The following is a 21,922-nucleotide window of genomic DNA, read 5'->3' as shown; positions in this document are numbered from 1 at the left end:
GTAGTGTGTTATATATATCCTAGGTTACAATATTATTTAATTCTATCTCAGCAGTAACCTCCAACATGTTATATATTTACGTAACAACATATTTGATTAATGGAATTATAAATATTAATAATTCATCATAAAATTATCGTCAGTAATATCAATTCTGCATAGGCGTCTCTACAGGGGGGCAAATGCCCCCCTAGAGTATTGTTTGCCCCCCCCAGTATGTATGACAAGGGAAAGACAGGCTGCATCTTTGAGAGCACAGCATCCAGTACCGAGACAGCACCAGAAACATGTGGTGTTTTATTTTAACTTTCTGAATACTAGTTTCAGTGCCCCCCACCCCAATGCTGAAACATTCCCTTCCCATCACTTTTAGTCAGCCCCAGTCACGTTCTGTAGCTCATAGCACAAGGAACGTGACCGGAGAGTAAGAGAGAAAAGGAGGCGGAGCATGAGCAGAGCGGCAGCTGCAAGAAGAGAGGGAGCAGTAGTGTGCCCAGAAGGTTGAAGACAGCCAGGGAACTTGCAGAAGATCTGTGGGGGTAAGTTGAGTAAAATTACTGTATCAATCATCACACCATCCCTGCTTGGAGCCTGATTGTAAACATTAAATGTAGTGCCTTTGCTTAGCAGAGTTTATAGTCCCTTAGTATATAGCAGTTTCAGTATCACACCCTGACCCTCCCCCGCCACACCTGGGGGGGAGGGGGTGATACTGAAACTGCTATATACTAAGGGACTATTGTGCTAACAGAAACCAATATGAGCTATTTGGAATTGGAATCCTATGGTTATTATTGTGTAGGGCTGAGCTGCTGCTGGCAGTGTGTGTGTTTCATACACACACACACACACACACATATATATATATAGATAGATATGCAACTATTTGCTATTTAGTAGGAAACCTTTATAATTATCCACTATCTTCTTTGAAGGAATGACTATATACATATATACAGTGGGGGGGAAAAGTATTTAGTCAGTCACCAATTGTGCAAGTTCTCCCACTTAAGAAGATGAGAGAGGCCTGTAATTTTCATCATAGGTATACCTCAACTATGAGAGACAAAATGTAGAAACAAATCCAAACAATCACATTGTCTGATTTGGAAAGAATTTATTTGCAAATTATGGTGGAAGGTAAGTATTTGGTCAATATCAAAAGTTCATCTCAATACTTTGTTATATATCCTTTGTTGGCAATGACAGAGGTCAAACATTTTCTGTAAGTCTTCACAAGGTTGTCACACACTGTTGCTGGTATGTTGGCCCATTCCTGCATGCAGATCTCCTCTAGAGCAGTGATCGGAACAGCCAACAGAATGCAAGCTGGATTGAACTTGAATCTGATTGGCTGATTCCATCAGCCAATCAGAATTTTCCTACCTTAATTCCGAATGGCTGATAGAATCCTATTAGCCAATCGGAATTTGAGGGACGCCTTCTTGGATGACGTCCCTTAAAGGAACCGTCATTCGTCGGCCAGGAAGGATGTTCCGCGTCGGCGGGATGAAGATGGATCCGGAAGAAAGAAGATTGAAGATGCCGCTTGATAGAAGACTTCAGCCCGATGATGGACCTCTTCAGCGCCCGCTTGGATCAAGACTTCAGCCCGATGATGGACCTCTTCAGCCGGATGATGGATGTCTTCAGCCCCCGCTTGGGCTTGGATGAAGATTTCAGAGCCTCCTCTGGACTGATCGGTGATACACGGCGTGGTGAAGATAAGGTAGGATGATCTTCAGGGGCTTAGTGTTAGGTTTATTTAAGGGGGTTTTGGGTTATATTAGGGGTATGTGGGTGGTGGGTTGTAATGTTGGGGGGGGGGTTATTGTATTTTTTTTTTTTACAGGCAAAAGAGCAGAATTCTTTGGGGCATGCCCCGCAAAAGGCCCTTTTAAGGGCTGGTAAGGTAAAAGAGCTTTTCTATTTTTATTTTAGAATAGGGTAGGGCATTTTTTTATTTTGGGGGGCTTTGTTATTTTATTAGGGGGCTTAGAGTAGGTGTAATTATCTTAAAATTGTAATATTTTTATAATGTTTGTAAATTATTTTTTTAATTTTTTGTAACAGTTCTTTTTTTATTTTTTGTACTTTAGTTAGTTTATTTAATTGTATTTATTTGTAGGTATTGTATTTAATTAATTTATTGATAGTGTAGTGTTAGGTTTAATTGTAACTTAGGTTAGGATTTATTTTACAGGTAATTTTGTAATTATTTTAACTAGGTAGCTATTAAATAGTTAATAACTATTTAATAGCTATTGTACCTGGTTAAAATAAATACAAAGTTACCTGTAAAATAAATATTAATCCTACAATAGCTACAATATAATTATCATTTATATTGTAGCTATATTAGGGTTTATTTTACAGGTAATTATTTAGCTTTAAATAGGAATAATTTATTTAATAAGAGTTAATTTATTTAATTAGATTTAAATTATATTTAACTAAGGGGGGTGTTAGTGTTAGACTTAGTTTTAGGGGTTAATAAATTTATTAGAGTAGCGGTGAGGTCCGGTCGGCAGATTAGGAGTTAATAATTGTAGGTAGGTGGCGGCGGCGACGTTGGGGGCGGCAGATTAGGGGTTAATAAATATAATATAGGGGTCGGCGGTGTTAGGGGCAGCAGATTAGGGGTACATAGGGATAATGTAGGTTGCGACGGTGTACGGAGCAGCAAATTAGGGGTTAATAATAATATGCAGGGGTCAGTGATAGCGGGGGCGGCAGATTAGGGGTTAATAAGTGTAAGGTTAGGGGTGTTTAGACTCGGGGTACATGTTAGGGTGTTAGGTGCAGACTTAGGAAGTGTTTCCCCATAGGAAACAATGGGGCTGCGTTAGGAGCTGAACGCTACTTTTTTGCAGGTGTTAGGTTTTTTTCCAGCTCAAACGGCCCCATTGTTTCCTATGGGGGAATCGTGCACGAGCACGTTTTTGAAGCTGGCCGCGTCCGTAAGCACCGCTGGTATTTAGAGTTGCAGTGGCGGTAAATTATGCTCTACGCTCCCTTTTTGGAGCCTAACGCAGCCCTTCTGTGAACTCTAAATTCCAGCGGTATTTAAAAGGTGCGGGGGAAAAAAAGCATGTGTAGCTAACGCACCCCTTTGGCCGCAAAACTCTAAATCTAGCCGTATATTAACCCTAATATAATTAGGGTTAATATAGTTAATATAGCTGGCGGCGGTGTAGGGGGATTAAATTAGGGGTTAATATTTTTAAAATAGATGGAGGCGGTGTAAGGGGCTCAATTTAGGGGGTAGGTAAGGTAGATGGCGGCGGGGTAGGTGCTCACTTTAGGGGGTAGGTAAGATAGATGGCGGCGGGGTAGGAGCTCAGTTTAGGGGGTAGGTAAGGTAGATGGTGGCGGGGTAGGGGCTCAGTTTAGGGGGTAGGTAAGGTAGGTGGCGGCAGGGTAGGTGCTCACTTTAGGGGGTAGGTAAGGTAGATGGCGGCGGGGTAGGTGCTCACTTTAGGGGGTAGGTAAGGTAGATGGCGGCGGGGTAGGTGCTCACTTTAGGGGGTAGGTAAGATAGATGGCGGCGGGGTAGGGGCTCAGTTTAGGGGGTAGGTAAGGTAGATGGCGGCGGGGTAGGGGCTCAGTTTAGGGGGTAGGTAAGGTAGATGGTGGCGGGGTAGGTGCTCACTTTAGGGGGTATGTAAGGTAGATGGCGGTGGGGTAGGGGCTCAGTTTAGGGGGTAGGTAAGGTAGATGGCGGCAGTGTAAGGGACTCACATTAGGGGTTATGTAATGTAGCTTGCAACGGTGTAGGGGGATCACATTAGGGGGTTATACTTTTAATGTAGGTGGCGGCGGGGTCCGTGTGTGGCGGTTTAGGGGTTAAATACTTTATTAGGGATTGCGGCGGGGGATTGCGGTTGACAGGTAGATAGACATTGCGCATGCGTTAGGTGTTTAGGGAGTTACGGGGCTCCAATAGACAGCGTAAGGCTTACTACGGCTGCATTTTGTGGTGAGGTGAAAATGGAGTAAGATTTCTCTATTTTCGCCAAGTAAGTCCTTACGCTGTATATTGGATACTAAACTGCGCTGGTTTGGTATATCTGCCTATGGCCCAAAAAACTACGGGCGAAGGCAGAAATATACAAGCGTAACTTCTAGGTTACGCCGTATATAGGATACCAAACCAGCGCAAATTTTGGCGTCGCCGGCTTTTGCGGGCGACGCTGCATATCGGATCGGGGCCCCAGGTGTAAAATGACAGAAAAGCAGGGAATAGCAAGATTTCAATGCAGGGCCTTAATTCACGTACCAAAAAGAGAGACTTGGTGTAAAATGACAGAAAAGCAGGGAATAGCAAGATTTCAATGCAGGGCCTTAATTCACGTACCAAAAAGAGAGACTTGGTGTAAAATGACAGAAAAGCAGGGAATAGCAAGATTTCAATGCAGGGCCTTAATTCACGTACCTGAAAGCAGAAAAGACAGTAGGTTAACTCAGCATTCCTTAGCAGATGTCAGTAGGCAGTTTGTTAGTTAGTAACCAGCAGTGTGGAGATTATTGAGTGTAATTCTTGTATAATTCTTAAAAATTATTGCCTCACTTATAAAATGTTCACTTTGAAAATGTGAACATATGCTATTGTTAAAAAGTACACAGCCTTTTAAGCAGTGCACCCCCTGTGCAGCTTATGGACAAAAACAACTGGCATCATACACCCCCAATGGCTAGGGCACTCACCTCCTCCTATGACCCAGACAGGTAGAGAAACAGATCCTCTCCGCAGATGCTCGGTCAGGAATACAAAAATGGAAACACAAAAAATGTGACCCGGTTATGTGGTGCAACGTGCAAGATCACTCCTGCTAAGGAAAAGCGCGCCAGTGTAATAAAACTGCGCAGCAGGAAAATTAAACTGTATGTTCCATAATAGCCTATGAACCCCAAAACGTCTAAACGTCTTACACCTAAGCAGTCACAATCACATAAACATAAATAAAGTCCCCACTGTTCAATAATCCCCCTCAGGAGATATTAACCCTTTATTAAAAAAGATTCCACTGAGAGCCTGTCTTTTTATTTTACGTTAACATGCAAGTAAAAATTTAAACGATCTTACCAGGAATCTATGCCGTGGAACAGCAACAAGGTTCTTCAAGTTTGACAGATTGCAGCAGCGCTTCTGACATGGACTTGGAGTACAGAAAAGCAGGCATTGAAACTCATCAACGCTGATTGCTTATGTAGCTGTTAAAATGAATCGGGATAGTTTTGCAGAAAGACTCTCCCTGCATCTCCAGACTCTAACCTTCATCAATGCTCTCACTGAGAGGATGACAAGACTACTAAACACTCCAGTCCCATCTCGAAGAGTACTACCCTCCATAAGGAACTACTTGTAATTCTTCTGACACTTCTCTGCCAACCTCCTGTGACGAAAGGCAAAGAATGACTGGGGGAGAAGGGAAGTGGGGAAGGTAGTAAAGCGTTTGGCTGGGGTGTCTTTGCCTCCTCCTGGTGGCCAGGTTCTGTATTCCCAAAAGTAATGAATGCAGCTGTGGACTCTCCCTGTATTTAGAAGGAAATATGTTATATATTTGATAACATGCTCAGTATGCAAAAAAACAATACACAGGGTGTACTAGCCGTAATTTGAAAGACAGAATTAGAGAACACCTTTCATCTGTAAAAAATGTACCAGTGAAAACTCCAGTAGCAAAATACTTATGTTTCAAGCTATAGATTTTGTTCTGTTTCAGAAATGAGGAGATCACTTTAAGAGATTACTTGATAAAGAGGTTCAGTGGATTTTTAAACTAAACACAAAAGAACCGTATGGTATGAATTTGAGATGGGATATAGACCTATATCAGGGACCATAAGGGACATAATAACTCACATTACCTTTGGTATAAGGTATAGAAATAGTAAAGTTTGGAATTAGGAATGTTTTCTCTGCTTTTTACTGAGGAGCTGAACACACTACTCAAATAGTGTTTGTCTAACTTAAGCTATGTTCATTGTAAATTTTAGAATATGCTTAGATATGGTAGCATTCTTATTTCCTAAATCACATTCTGCATATATGGCAGACAGACATCTTCGGATGTAATGGATACATATTATACATTTTATACTGATTGTAATGTAAATGTATTTGCATCTGATCACGGAACGTGATGTGTCTTTTAAATCTCTGTTGCAAACGACTTAATTCCCGTGTATTTTGGTTGTATACTAAAGGTAAATGTAATTTGTATTGATGTTTTGTAATTTTTAATGAACGTAGACTAAGTTGTAAAGTGTAAATGTAGGCAGGTCAGAATATGCAGCCTGTAATTGGATCCCACAATATTGGGGGCTTGCAAGATTGGCTTAAATATCAGCTCTCATCTGCACACATTATACTACCTTTAAGAAAGCTTCAGGATGGCATGAAACGCGTCAGATGACGTAGAACATGTTCAACAGTCCCTACACTCCTCTGTTATGTGTCATATGTAAAGTAAGTTTTTTACTATTTTCAAAAAAGCGTATCAACTTTTAACGTTTATCAGTGCTGGCTCAGATTCTTGCCTTTCTACTCCTGTTGGGTCCCCCCTCCAAGCAACTCTTTTCTTTGAGGAGATATATATATATATATATATATATATATACATACATACACATATATATATATATATATATATACACACACATACACACTCTCAGAATACACTAAATTGACAAATATTTAAGTAAAGGCTGCCATTCACCAATATTTATTTTATATTTTTAAAACCTGAATAGAAAAAAAAAGTGACAAAATTCTCTCTAGAGATCATGTAAAACATTTATTAAACAATATTTTGCACATAACTCAATAAACGAATTTAAAATCAAATGTAATGTTAGTGCATTTTCAATTTACATTAATAAATAATATTTTTTTTTCAAACTTCAACTCATCTTACATGAACACAAAATCTAAAATGTTAAATTGGAATGAGCAATAGAAGATAAATTCAAATGAGTCAAGAAAATATCCACAGCACAACTATTAAGATTTTCAAAACTTATACCATGTGAACCATTTAAGAATATATATATATATATATATATATATATATATATATATATATATATATATATATATATATATATATACACACACACATTTAAAAAACATTATTAAAGAAAGGCTTTTATGGTTGTTAGTGCCTACAGTGAAACACAAATAATATATATTTGTTGTTGGGGGGGAGTGGAATCACTTCACCATTTTGAAGCTGAGCAAATGTTTAACAAGACACGCCAGCACAAGTGATTGCTCTTCATTGATGATGTGTATGGAGAGCTCAATCACCCTGGTTACTGTTTCCAAGGACACGAGTTGTTAGATAAAAGCACAATAGCGGAGCTGTGGCTAAATGGGATATTGAGTCATTTAACTATACTGCAGATGAAGAACACAATACAACTGCATTGGCACTCAAGGGTGTAGCTACACTTAAAAGTTAAAGACTTTCAGATAAATATGCTAGGGTATGTCCTAAAGTATATAAATGGTGCATTTTATTTAAAGGCAGATAACCATAAAACCAATCAGTAATAATGATGCCCCTAACACATTATTTCAGGCAAAGAGGAATGTAGTCACAGCAAAACACCTACTGGTATAATTTAATTTGACTTAGTAGCCGCTAGTTATTTAAATGGACAGGCTCAAGCTCTGTAAATGAAACTAATGTTAATAGAAAATATAGAAAAAAAATGAAACTATTATAATGAATCTACCAACTCTGCAATGAAATCACTATGCTACTTGTAATAGGTTGTAAAACAAAAAATAACATGCTCTAAATCATTATACCATTTTGCATATACTGCTCCCCATAGGTAAATTCTCGATTAGAGATGCATACACTGTAGCTCCCCAGCCGAACACAAAGAATTTACCTCTGTGTTTAACAATTTTAAAGTGACAATATAAACAAAACGTTACGTGTTGCAGAAGTATTTTCTTGTATGACCTAAATTAGTTTAAACAGCTGTGTATTTCTGCATGTCTGATACATTTAACGGTTACCTAATTTAAGAGAGTCTATATTACATAAAACAATATGCATTTAATATACAAAATATAAAAATAAATTTCATCTACAGGTATCTTAAAATGAGGCAGTACATTTTAAAACAAGAAAATAATTTTTTTTTTTTTTTAGATTGTGACCACTATAGGTCACATTGAAATTACTTTCCACTTATAAAATGATTTCATGCTTAAAGGAATACTAAACCCAATTTTTTTCTTTTATGATACAGATAGAGCATGCACTTTTAAGCAACTTTCTAATTTACTCCTATTATCAATTTGTCTGCGTTCTCTTGCTATCTTTATTTGAAAATGCAGGAATGTATGGTAAGGAGCCGGCCCATTTTTGGTTCAGAACCTGGGTAGAGCTTGGTGATTTGTTTGTTACATTTAGCCACCAATAAGGAAACACTACTCTGGTGCTGAACAAAAAATGGGCCGGCTCTTAAACTTACATTCCTGCTTTTCCAAATAAAGATAGCATGAAAACGAAGAAAAATTGATAATAGGAGTAAATTAGAAATTGCTTAAAATTGCATGCTCTATCTGAATCTCAAAAGAAAAAAACATAATTTATGTAAGAACTTACCTGATAAATTAATTTCTTTCATATTGGCAAGAGTCCATGAGCTAGTAACGTATGGGATATACAATCCTACCAGGAGGAGCAAAGTTTCCCAAACCTCAAAATGCCTATAAATAGACCCCTCAACACACCCACAATTCAGTTTAATGAATAGCCAAGTAGTGGGGTGAAAAAGCATACAAAAAGAGGAACTGGAAATATAATTGTGCTTTTATACAAAAATCATAACCACCATAAAAATAGGGTGGGTCTCATGGACTCTTGCCAATATGAAAGAAATTAATTTATCAAGTAAGTTCTTACATAAATTATGTTTTATTTCATATAATTGGCAAGAGTCCATGAGCTAGTGACGTATGGGATAGAAATACCCAAGATGTGGAAGTCCACAAAGGAGTCACTAGAGAGGGAGGGATAAAATAACAACAGCTGAAAAAAATTAAATCCAAACAAAAAAAATATAAGTCTTTCTTAAAAACTTAAATCATAAGCAGAAGAATCAAATTGAGACAGGTGCCTGAAGAACTTTTCTACCAAAGACTGCTTCTGCAGAAGCAAATGCATCAAAACGGTAGAATTTAGTAAATGTATGCAAAGAAGACCAAGTTGCTGCTTTGCAAATCTGATAAACTGAAGCTTCATTCTTAAAAGCCCAAGAAGTGGTGACTGATCTAGTAGAATTAGCTGTAATTCTCTGAGGTGGAGACTGACCCGCCTCCAAATATGCCTTGTGAATCAAAAGCTTTAACCAAGATGCCAAAGAAATGGCAGAAGCTTTCTGGCCTTTCCTGGAACCAGAAGAAAACAAAAAATAGACTAGAAGTCTTTCTAAAATCCGTAGTAGCTTCAATATAGTATTTCAAAACTCTAACAACATCTAAAGAATGTAAAGATCTTTCAAGAGCATTCTTAGGATTAGGACACAAAAAAGGAACAACAATTTCCCTACTAATGTTGTTAGAATTCACAACCTTAGGAAGAAATTTAAACGAAGTCCGCAAAACAGCTTTATCCTAATGGAAAATCAGACAAAGAGACTCACATGAGAGAGCAGACAGTTCAGAAACTCTTCTAGCAGAAGAGATGGCCAAAAGGAACAACACTTTCCAAGAAAGTAGTTTAATATCCAAAGAATGCATAGGCAATTTATGAGAAGTACACCAAGAAATATAGGTTTTCCAAACCCGATAATAAATCTTCCTAGAAATAAACTTACGAGCCTGTAGCATAGTATTAATCACGGAGTCAGAGAAACCTCTATGACCAAGCACTAAGCGTTCAATTTCCATACCATTAAATTTAGCGATTTGAGATCCTGATGGAAAAGGTACCTGGGAAGCTTCTTGTTTAGATGGGACGCCATCAGATCTATTTCGGGAAGACCCCACACCTGTACAATCTGATAAAATACATCTGGATGGAGAGATCACTCCCCTGGATGTAAGGACTGGCGGCTGAGATAATCCGCTTCCCAATTGTCTACACCTGGAATATGTATCGCAGAAATTAGACAGGAATTAGATTCCGCCCAAAACAGTATCCGAGATGCTTCTTTCATCGCTAAAGGACTGCGAGTCCCTCCCTGATGATTGACATATGACACAGTTGTGATATTGTCTGTCTGAAAATGAATGAATGATTCTCTCTTTAATAGAGGCCAAGCCTGAAGAGTCCTGAAAATAGCAGGGAGTTCTAAAATATTGATTGGTACCCTCGCCTCTTAAGGATTCCAAACTCCTTGTGCTGTCAGAGACCCCCAGACAGCTCCACAACCTGTCAGACTTCCATCTGTTGAAATCACAGTCCAGGAAGGATGAACAAAAGAGGCCCCTTGAAGAATCCGATGATGGTCCAACCACCAGGACAGAGAGAGTTGAATGCTGGGATTTAAGTATATCAACTGTGATATCCGAGTATAATCCCTGCACCATTTATTCAGCATGCAAAGCTACAGAGGTCTCATATGAAAACGAGCAAAGGGGATCGCATCTGATGCTGCAGTCATGAGACCTAAAACTTCCATGCACATAGCCACTGAAGGGAATGAAGGTTTCGCCAGGCAGAATCCAATTTCATTCGTCTCTTGTCTGTTAAAGACAGAGCCATGGACACTGAATCTATCTGGAAACCTTTGACTGAGGAATCAAGAAACTCTTTGGTAAATTGATCCTCCAATCATGTTTTTAAAGAAACAACTCAAGTTGATCATGTGAGATTCTGCTAAATAAAAAGATTGAGCCAGTACCAAGATATCGTCCAAATAAGGAAACACAGCAATACCCTGCCAAATGGAAGAGCAACAAATCGGTAATGCTTGTCTAGAAAAGAGAATCTCAGAAACCAATAGTGATCTGGATGAATCAGAATGTGAAGATTACGCATCCTGTAAGTCTATTGAGGACATGTAATGACCTTGCTGAACAAAAGGCAGAATAGTGCTTATAGTCACCATCTTGAAAGTCCCAACCCTTACAAATTGATTTAAAAACTTTAGATCCAGAACTGGTCTGAAAGAATTTTCCTTCTTTGGGACAATGAATAGATTTAAATAAAAACCCAGACCCTGTTCCAGAAGTGGAACTGGTACAATTACTCCTGAAAGCTCTAGATCTGAAACACTTCAGAAATGCTTGAGTTTTCACAGGATTTGTTGAAACGTGAGAAATAAAAAATCTTCTCACATGAGGTCTTATTCCGAAACCTATTCGATACCCCTGAGAGACAATATTCTAAATCCAATGATTCTGAATAGAACCTGCCCAAACGTCTTGAAATAATTTCAATCTGCCCCCACCAGCAGAACTGGATTGAGGGCCGCACCTTCATGCAGATTTATAGGCTGGCTTTGGCTTTTTATGAGGCTTGGATTTATTCCAACTCGAAGATGGCTTCCAATTGGAGCCAGAGTCCTTTAGGGGAAGGAGTGGTTTTCTGTTCTCTATTCTGACGAAAGGAACAAAACCGATTAGAAGCTTTAGATTTACTCTTAGACTTTTTATCCTGGGGCAAAAAAATTCCCTTACCCCCAGTAATAGTGGAAATAACAGAATCTAGCTGGGAACCAGACAAATTATTACCCTGGAATGAAATAGATGGTAATCTAGACTTAGATACCATGTCAGCATTCCATGATTTGAGCCATAAAGCTCTTCTAGCTAAAATAGCAAAAGACATAGATTTAACATTAATCTTGATGATATCAAAAATAGCATCACAGATAAAATGATTAGCATGTTGAAGCAAACAAACAATGCTATGCAAATCAGAATCTTTTTCCCGATGTGCTAAGCTATCCAACCAAAAAGTTGATGCAGCCACAACATCAGCCATAGAAATGGCAGGTCTGAGAATATAGCCAGAATACAAATAAGCTTTCCTTAGATAAGATTCAATCTTCCTATCTAAAGGATCCTTAAAAGAGGTACTATCTTCCATAGGAATAGTAGTAAGTTTAACAAGAGTAGAAATAGCCCCATCAACCTTTGGGACTTTTTTCCAAAACTCCAACTTAGCTACTGGCAAAGGATACAACTTTTTAAACCTTGAAGAAGGAACAAAAGAAGTACCAGGCTTAGACCATTCCCTAGACATCATATCAGAAATAGCATCAGGAACAGGAAAAACCTCTGGAGTAACCACAGGATGTTTATAAACAGAATTTAATTATTTACTGGATTTATTATCAAGAGGACCAGACTCCTCAATATCCAAAGTTATCAATACTTTTTTTTAACAAAGAACGAATATATTCAAACTTAAAAAGATAAGTTGATGTATCAGTATCAATATCTGAAGTAGGGTCTTCTGAATCAGAGAGATCCTCATCAGAAGTGGATATGTCAGTATGTTGTCGGTCATTTCAAATGTCAATCATTATGAGAAGTTTTAAAAGACCTTTTACGTTTATTTGAAGGCGGTATAGCAGCCATAGCCTTCTGTATCGCATCAGCAATATAATTTTTCATATCAACAGGGATATCATGTACTTTAGATGTTGAAGGAACAACAGATACTGTACTAGCACTAATAGAAACCTTTTCTGCATGCAAAAGCTTATCATGACAACTGTTACATACTACAGCTGGAGATATTATCTCCACTAACTTACAACAGATACACTTAGCTTTGGTAGAACTGTGTTAAGGCAGCATAGTTCCTACAGCAGCTTCTGAGACAGGATCAGATTGAGACATCTCTTAAAATGTAAAAGAAAAAAATAACATTTAAATAGAAATATCTTATTTCCACATATAGCAGTTTCAGGAATGGGAAAAAATGCAAATGCTAAAATTGACAAAAAAGCAAATAGCATAGCCCTCTGAGCATAAAGAAGGCAAGAAGCATATAGGAAATGGGATAAAATATAAATACATTTTTTGGTGTCAAGAATGACGCACGACGCAAAAGGAAGTTGAGAAATTATTTGGCGCCAACAAACATCCGGAAATGACGCAACTTGTGTCATAACAAACACAAATCCGCGTCAAGCAACCTAGCGTCAAATAAGACGCCGGAAATGATGAACTTGCGTCTTTACGGACACATATTCGCGCCAAGAATGACGCAATAAATAACAGCATTTTGCCCGCAAGTTTTTGAAAGAAAAAAACAAGTCAAAAAGGACTGCAAAAGGAAATACACATAGACCTGACTCATGGCAAATATAAGTAAAATACATTTATTTAAAACATTATATAATACATAAAGCGCCAAACCATAACTGAGAGTGTCTTAAATAATGAAACATACTGTACTTACCGAAAGACACCCATCCAAATATATCAGATAGCCAAACCGGTACTGAAAACTATCAGCAGAGGTAATGGTATATAAGAGTATATAGTCGATCTGAAAAGGGAGGTAGGAGATGAATCCCTACGACCGATAAAAGAGAACCCTTGAAACGATTTCCCCGTGAAGGAAACCATAAAATCAATAGGCAATACTCCACATCCTTTTGACAAACACTGTACTCTGAGAGGAATTGGGCTCCAGAATACTTAGAAGCGCTTATCATAGTAGAAATTATCAAGCACAAACTTACTTCACCACCTCCATAGGAGGCAAAGTTTGTAAAACTGAATTGTGGGTGTGGTGAGGGGTGTATTTATAGGCATTTTGAGGTTTGGGAAACTTTGCCCCTCCTGGTAGGATAGTATATCCCATACGTCACTAGCTCATGGACTCTTGCCAATTACATGAAATAAATTTGGGTTTATCCCTTTAATTCTGTATTTTGTCAGCATAACTGACTTTTGGAAATAATGCATATGCATCTCTATTGTATATTAAAGGGACAGTAAAGTCAAAATTAAATTTTCATGATTTGGATAGAGCATGTAAATTTAATTGAATGAAAATAATTTAATAACAGAAGTAAATTAGAAAGTTGTTTAAAATTGCAAGCTCTATCTGACTTTACTGTCCATTTAATACATAACATTACCCTTAGGTACCTATATTGATGACAAATGAAGCAAAATCAAACAACGAAGAAACAGAAGAGACTAAGTAACGGCCTGGCTATGTATTTTGTTCAATAGCAACATTAATTTCTTAAAACTCCATGTATGAGAATAAAAATGATCAGGTGATACAGTAAATGCTGCATCATAGTAACATTTTTAACACCATTGCTTTGGTTAAAAGGAAATTCAAATGCACAAAAAAACAAACAAAAAAAAAACACCTCTTATTCAGGGTTGGCAGCTCCAGAGTAGAATGCAGCAGGTGATTTGCGGATTGTGTGGCTGCTCTTAATTAGCGGAACGGCCATGTTATATGGGGTTGGTAATGCAAAAATGTCATACTTTGACTAACTAAATTAACTAAATTATATGATTTTTTGCTTTAGAATTCCCCTTTAAATAACAATGTGTTTTCAGAACTTTAATGCACTTTTAAAAATGACAAAAATACCAGAGACATGCAGCATAAAAGGAACAGGCAGTGACAGTTTATTATTTCCCAGCTTCGTCCCATAATCAGACCGCTATGCTTTGTAGTCGGTAGAGATTTCATAGAGTGTTTGCAATTTGTGGAATATGCAAAATAAGACTTTTCAGGCAGAGAGAAGTCAGTGGTGATGCTCCGACCGTGTGCTTCCTTGGGTAATCCTTTACTACAGCTCTTACAATAAGTCCGGCAGAAAAAGACCTGGTGGTTTAGGTTCCACACAGTTAATCCAGAAATTTGCACAACTGGCGTGATACTGGTGTCCTCCATAGGAGAGCTTGAAATTATCAGTTTCTGAATTAAATGCCTACAAAACAAAAAAAACAGAATTTATGTTTACCTGATAAATTACTTTCTCCAACGGTGTGTCCGGTCCACGGCGTCATCCTTACTTGTGGGATATTCTCTTCCCCAACAGGAAATGGCAAAGAGCCCAGCAAAGCTGGTCACATGATCCCTCCTAGGCTCCGCCTACCCCAGTCATTCGACCGACGTTAAGGAGGAATATTTGCATAGGAGAAACCATATGATACCGTGGTGACTGTAGTTAAAGAAAATAAATTATCAGACCTGATTAAAAAACCAGGGCGGGCCGTGGACCGGACACACCGTTGGAGAAAGTAATTTATCAGGTAAACTGAATAAATTCTGTTTTCTCCAACATAGGTGTGTCCGGTCCACGGCGTCATCCTTACTTGTGGGAACCAATACCAAAGCTTTAGGACACGGATGAAGGGAGGGAGCAAATCAGGTCACCTAAATGGAAGGCACCACGGCTTGCAAAACCTTTCTCCCAAAAACAGCCTCAGAAGAAGCAAAAGTATCAAACTTGTAAAATTTGGTAAAAGTGTGCAGTGAAGACCAAGTCGCTGCCCTACATATCTGATCAACAGAAGCCTCGTTCTTGAAGGCCCATGTGGAAGCCACAGCCCTAGTGGAATGAGCTGTGATTCTTTCAGGAGGCTGCCGTCCGGCAGTCTCGTAAGCCAATCTGATGATGCTTTTAATCCAAAAAGAGAGAGAGGTAGAAGTTGCTTTTTGACCTCTCCTTTTACCAGAATAAACAACAAACAAGGAAGATGTTTGTCTAAAATCCTTTGTAGCATTTAAATAGAATTTTAGAGCGCGAACAACATCCAAATTGTGCAACAAACGTTCCTTCTTCGAAACTGGTTTCGGACACAAAGAAGGCACGACTATCTCCTGGTTAATGTTTTTGTTAGAAACAACTTTTGGAAGAAAACCAGGTTTAGTACGTAAAACCACCTTATCTGCATGGAACACCAGATAAGGAGGAGAACACTGCAGAGCAGATAATTCTGAAACTCTTCTGGCAGAAGAAATTGCAACCAAAAACAAAACTTTCCAAGATAATAACTTAATATCAACGGAATGTAAGGGTTCAAACGGAACCCCCTGAAGAACTGAAAGAACTAAGTTGAGACTCCAAGGAGGAGTCAAAGGTTTGTAAACAGGCTTGATTCTAACCAGAGCCTGAACAAAGGCTTGAACATCTGGCACAGCTGCCAGCTTTTTGTGGAGTAACACAGACAAGGCAGAAATCTGTCCCTTCAAGGAACTTGCAGATAATCCTTTCTCCAATCCTTCTTGAAGAAAGGATAGAATCTTAGGAATCTTTACCTTGTCCCAAGGGAATCCTTTAGATTCACACCAACAGATATATTTTTTCCATATTTTGTGGTAAATTTTTCTAGTTACAGGCTTTCTGGCCTGAACAAGAGTATCAATAACAGAATCTGAGAACCCTCGTTTTGATAAGATCAAGCGTTCAATCTCCAAGCAGTCAGCTGGAGTGAGACCAGATTCGGATGTTCGAACGGACCTTGAACAAGAAGGTCTCGTCTCAAAGGTAGCTTCCATGGTGGAGCCGATGACATATTCACCAGATCTGCATACCAAGTCCTGCGTGGCCACGCAGGAGCTATCAAGATCACCGACGCCCTCTCCTGATGGATCCTGGCTATCAGCCTGGGGATGAGAGGAAACGGCGGGAATACATAAGCTAGTTTGAAGGTCCAAGGTGCTACTAGTGCATCTACTAGAGTTGCCTTGGGATCCCTGGATCTGGACCCGTAGCAAGGAACCTTGAAGTTCTGACGAGAGGCCATCAGATCCATGTCTGGAATGCCCCACAGTTGAGTAATTTGGGCAAAGATTTCCGGATGGAGTTCCCACTCCCCCGGATGTAATGTCTGACGACTCAGAAAATCCGCTTCCCAATTTTCCACTCCTGGGATGTGGATTGCAGACAGGTGGCAGGAGTGAGTCTCCGCCCATTGAATGATTTTGGTCACTTCTTCCATCGCCAGGGAACTCCTTGTTCCCCCCTGATGGTTGATGTACGCAACAGTCGTCATGTTGTCTGATTGAAACCGTATGAACTTGGCCTTTGCTAGCTGAGGCCAAGCCTTGAGAGCATTGAATATCGCTCTCAGTTCCAGAATATTTATCGGTAGAAGAGATTCTTCCCGAGACCAAAGACCCTGAGCTTTCAGGGATCCCCAGACCGCGCCCCAGCCCATCAGACTGGCGTCGGTCGTGACAATGACCCACTCTGGTCTGCGGAAGGTCATCCCTTGTGACAGGTTGTCCAAGGACAGCCACCAACGGAGTGAGTCTCTGGTCCTCTGATTTACTTGTATCTTCGGAGACAAGTCTGTATAGTCCCCATTCCACTGACTGAGCATGCACAGTTGTAATGGTCTTAGATGAATGCGCGCAAAAGGAACTATGTCCATTGCCGCTACCATCAAACCTATTACTTCCATGCACTGCGCTATGGAAGGAAGAGGAACGGAATGAAGTGTTTGACAAGAGTTTAGAAGTTTTGTTTTTCTGGCCTCTGTCAGAAAAATCCTCATTTCTAAGGAGTCTATTATTGTTCCCAAGAAGGGAACCCTTGACGACGGAGATAGAGAACTCTTTTCCACGTTCACTTTCCATCCGTGAGATCTGAGAAAGGCCAGGACTATGTCCGTGTGAGCCTTTGCTTGAGGAAGGGACGACGCTTGAATCAGAATGTCGTCCAAGTAAGGTACTACTGCAATGCCCCTTGGTCTTAGCACCGCTAGAAGGGACCCTAGTACCTTTGTGAAAATCCTTGGAGCAGTGGCTAATCCGAAAGGAAGCACCACGAACTGGTAATGCTTGTCCAGGAATGCGAACCTTAGGAACCGATGATGTTCCTTGTGGATAGGAATATGTAGATACGCATCCTTTAAATCCACCGTGGTCATGAATTGACCTTCCTGGATGGAAGGAAGAATTGTTCGAATGGTTTCCATTTTGAACGATGGAACCTTGAGAAACTTGTTTAAGATCTTGAGATCTAAGATTGGTCTGAACGTTCCCTCTTTTTTGGGAACTATGAACAGATTGGAGTAGAACCCCATCCCTTGTTCTCCTAATGGAACAGGATGAATCACTCCCATTTTTAACAGGTCTTCTACACAATGTAAGAATGCCTGTCTTTTTATGTGGTCTGAAGACAATTGAGACCTGTGGAACCTCCCCCTTGGGGGAAGCCCCTTGAATTCCAGAAGATAACCTTGGGAGACTATTTCTAGTGCCCAAGGATCCAGAACATCTCTTGCCCAAGCCTGAGCGAAGAGAGAGAGTCTGCCCCCCACCAGATCCGGTCCCGGATCGGGGGCCAACATTTCATGCTGTCTTGGTAGCAGTGGCAGGTTTCTTGGCCTGCTTTCCCTTGTTCCAGCCTTGCATTGGTCTCCAGGCTGGCTTGGCTTGAGAAGTATTACCCTCTTGCTTAGAGGACGTAGCACTTGGGGCTGGTCCGTTTCTACGAAAGGGACGAAAATTAGGTTTATTTTTGGCCTTGAAAGACCTATCTTGAGGAAGGGCGTGGCCCTTACCCCCAGTGATATCAGAGATAATCTCTTTCAAGTCAGGGCCAAACAGCGTTTTCCCCTTGAAAGGAATGTTAAGGAGTTTGTTCTTGGAAGACGCATCAGCTGACCAAGATTTCAACCAAAGCGCTCTGCGCGCCACAATAGCAAACCCAGAATTCTTCGCCGCTAACCTAGCCAATTGCAAAGTGGCGTCTAGGGTGAAAGAATTAGCCAATTTGAGAGCACGGATTCTGTCCATAATCTCCTCATAAGGAGGAGAATCACTATCGATCGCCTTTACTAGCTCATCGAACCAGAAACACGCGGCTGTAGTGACAGGGACAATGCATGAAATTGGTTGTAGAAGGTAACCTTGCTGAACAAACATCTTTTTAAGCAAACCTTCTAATTTTTTATCCATAGGATCTTTGAAAGCACAACTATCTTCTATGGGTATAGTGGTGCGTTTGTTTAAAGTAGAAACCGCTCCCTCGACCTTGGGGACTGTCTGCCATAAGTCCTTTCTGGGGTCGACCATAGGAAACAATTTTTTAAATATGGGGGGAGGGACGAAAGGTATACCGGGCCTTTCCCATTCTTTATTTACAATGTCCGCCACCCGCTTGGGTATAGGAAAAGCTTCTGGGAGCCCCGGGACCTCTAGGAACTTGTCCATTTTACATAGTTTCTCTGGGATGATCAAATTCTCACAATCATCCAGAGTGGATAATACCTCCTTAAGCAGAGCGCGGAGATGTTCCAACTTAAATTTAAATGTAATCACATCGGGTTCAGCTTGTTGAGAAATTTTCCCTGAATCTGAAATTTCTCCCTCAGACAAAACCTCCCTGGCCCCCTCAGACTGGTGTAGGGGCATTTCAGAACCATTATCATCAGCGTCCTCATGCTCTTCAGTATCTAAAACAGAGCAGTCGCGCTTACGCTGATAAGTGGGCATTTTGGCTAAAATGTTTTTGATAGAATTATCCATTACAGCCGTTAATTGTTGCATAGTAAGGAGTATTGGCGCGCTAGATGTACTAGGGGCCTCCTGAGTGGGCAAGACTCGTGTAGACGAAGGAGGGAATGATGCAGTACCATGCTTACTCCCCTCACTTGAGGAATCATCTTGGGCATCATTTTCAGTGTCACATAAATCACATTTATTTAAATGAGAAGGAACCTTGGCTTCCCCACATTCAGAACACAGTCTATCTGGTAGTTCAGACATGTTAAACAGGCATAAACTTGATAACAAAGTACAAAAAACGTTTTAAAATAAAACCGTTACTGTCACTTTAAATTTTAAACTGAACACACTTTATTACTGCAATTGCGAAAAAGTATGAAGGAATTGTTCAAAATTCACCAAAATTTCACCACAGTGTCTTAAAGCCTTAAAAGTATTGCACACCAAATTTGGAAGCTTTAACCCTTAAAATAACGGAACCGGAGCCGTTTTTAACTTTAACCCCTTTACAGTCCCTGGTATCTGCTTTGCTGAGACCCAACCAAGCCCAAAGGGGAATACGATACCAAATGACGCCTTCAGAAAGTCTTTTCTATGTATCAGAGCTCCTCACACATGCGACTGCATGTCATGCTTCTCAAAAACAAGTGCGCAATACCGGCGCGAAAATGAGGCTCTGCCTATGATTAGGGAAAGCCCCTAGAGAATAAGGTGTCTAAAACAGTGCCTGCCGATATTATTTTACAAAAATACCCAGATTAAATGATTCCTCAAGGCTAAATATGTGTAATATATGAATCGATTTAGCCCAGAAAATGTCTACAGTCTTAATAAGCCCTTGTGAAGCCCTTATTTACTGTCTGAATAAAAATGGCTTACCGGATCCCATAGGGAAAATGACAGCTTCCAGCATTACATCGTCTTGTTAGAATGTGTCATACCTCAAGCAGCAAAAGACTGCTCACTGTTCCCCCAACTGAAGTTAATTCCTCTCAACAGTCCTGTGTGGAACAGCCATGGATTTTAGTAACGGTTGCTAAAATCATTTTCCTCTTACAAACAGAAATCTTCATCTCTTTTCTGCTTCAGAGTAAATAGTACATACCAGCACTATTTTAAAATAACAAACTCTTGATTGAATAATAAAAACTACAGTTAAACACTAAAAAACTCTAAGCCATCTCCGTGGAGATGTTGCCTGTACAACGGCAAAGAGAATGACTGGGGTAGGCGGAGCCTAGGAGGGATCATGTGACCAGCTTTGCTGGGCTCTTTGCCATTTCCTGTTGGGGAAGAGAATATCCCACAAGTAAGGATGACGCCGTGGACCGGACACACCTATGTTGGAGAAAATGGTATTACAAATTTGTAGAGAAATTCACCTAAAAAAAGAATCAGACCAGGAAAATACATTCAGAATGCGCAGCAAAAGCAATACTTAAGCAAGTAGTGTATCAGACTACTATATACATATACTTATTAGCAGATTTAGTAAGTATGAGGTATTAAAGTATTAAAGACTGACACCTGCCAGAACATTATGTAAGCAACAACAATTAGGAAACTGATAATCTATCTTAAAAGTGGCAGAGTAATGGGGTATATTTTTTTGTTACTGTTTTACAATAATTTAACATGTGAAAAAATTCCAACTACATGAACCACTTGTTTGCTGTGGTTGTTTTTCAATAGCCAAACTACACCCACCATTTGTCTTATTTGGAGAAGCCCATACGGACTTTGTACTGAAGTAGACACAGCTAGCCACTATCATTACGTTAGCAAAACTTTCACTGTTTTAGAGTTTCTTATCGGATAAACTCTATTAAAGCAAATTAAGGACAGATATGTCTCAGATTTAGGCTTTTGAAGTCTGCCATGTGCACTAATGCACTTCCATTATTCAGAATAGAAAAATTCTTCTTTTTAAAATTTAAATGACAGAAAAAGGGGGAAAATAAATCATGAAAGTGTAAAATAAGAAATGTGTGAACAAATCAAAAAGTGAAATAAGTGCACTAAAGTGATATGTAGTCAAACATACATTTTTTTTTTTAACAAATAAAGATTTAAAATAAATTAGTTATAATTATTTTGTGTCAAATCTTAGCTGAATCATAATTTCCAAATAGGTGCCTCAAAAGGAAAAAAATCAGCAGTTTTGCAAATCCAGCAATACAATATACATATAGGATGGTTTGTGAAGTCATGAAAGTGTATTGCAAAGTTCTTTCACTATACATAATTAAACATTTTAAATTTTAACGTAAAAGTGTTTTCTCTCTCTCTCTCTCTCTCTCTCTCAACTGAAGCCTCATTCTTGAAAGCCCAATAAGTGGCAACTGACCTAGTAGAATGAACAGTAATCTGCTGAGGTGGAGGCTGGCTTGCCTCCAAATAACGTCCAAACAATGCAAAGATCTCTCTGAAGCATTCTTAGGATTAAGACATAAAGAAGAAACAACAATTTCTCTGCTAAAGTTTTCTGAAGAAACTACCTA

The 21,922-nt window shown here is 39.5% G+C and overlaps 1 protein-coding gene across 6 annotated transcripts in view; it reads right to left on the bottom strand.

The window, feature by feature from the left end:
- Positions 1 to 14,132: 14,132 nt before the first annotated feature.
- SYNRG (synergin gamma) overlaps positions 14,133 to 21,922 on the bottom strand; it is a 402,787-nt gene continuing 394,997 nt past the window's right edge. For all 6 annotated transcript variants that reach the window (XM_053706889.1, XM_053706890.1, XM_053706891.1 and 3 more), the window contains one exon: positions 14,133 to 14,889. In XM_053706889.1, coding sequence (XP_053562864.1) covers positions 14,758 to 14,889 — 132 coding nt within the window. In that variant the 3' untranslated portion in view covers positions 14,133 to 14,757. The remainder of the gene's footprint in view (positions 14,890 to 21,922) is intronic.

This window comes from Bombina bombina, chromosome 3 (genome assembly GCF_027579735.1).
Source record: "Bombina bombina isolate aBomBom1 chromosome 3, aBomBom1.pri, whole genome shotgun sequence".
Lineage (NCBI taxonomy): Eukaryota > Metazoa > Chordata > Amphibia > Anura > Bombinatoridae > Bombina > Bombina bombina.
This window is presented reverse-complemented; position numbering and strand designations above follow the sequence as displayed.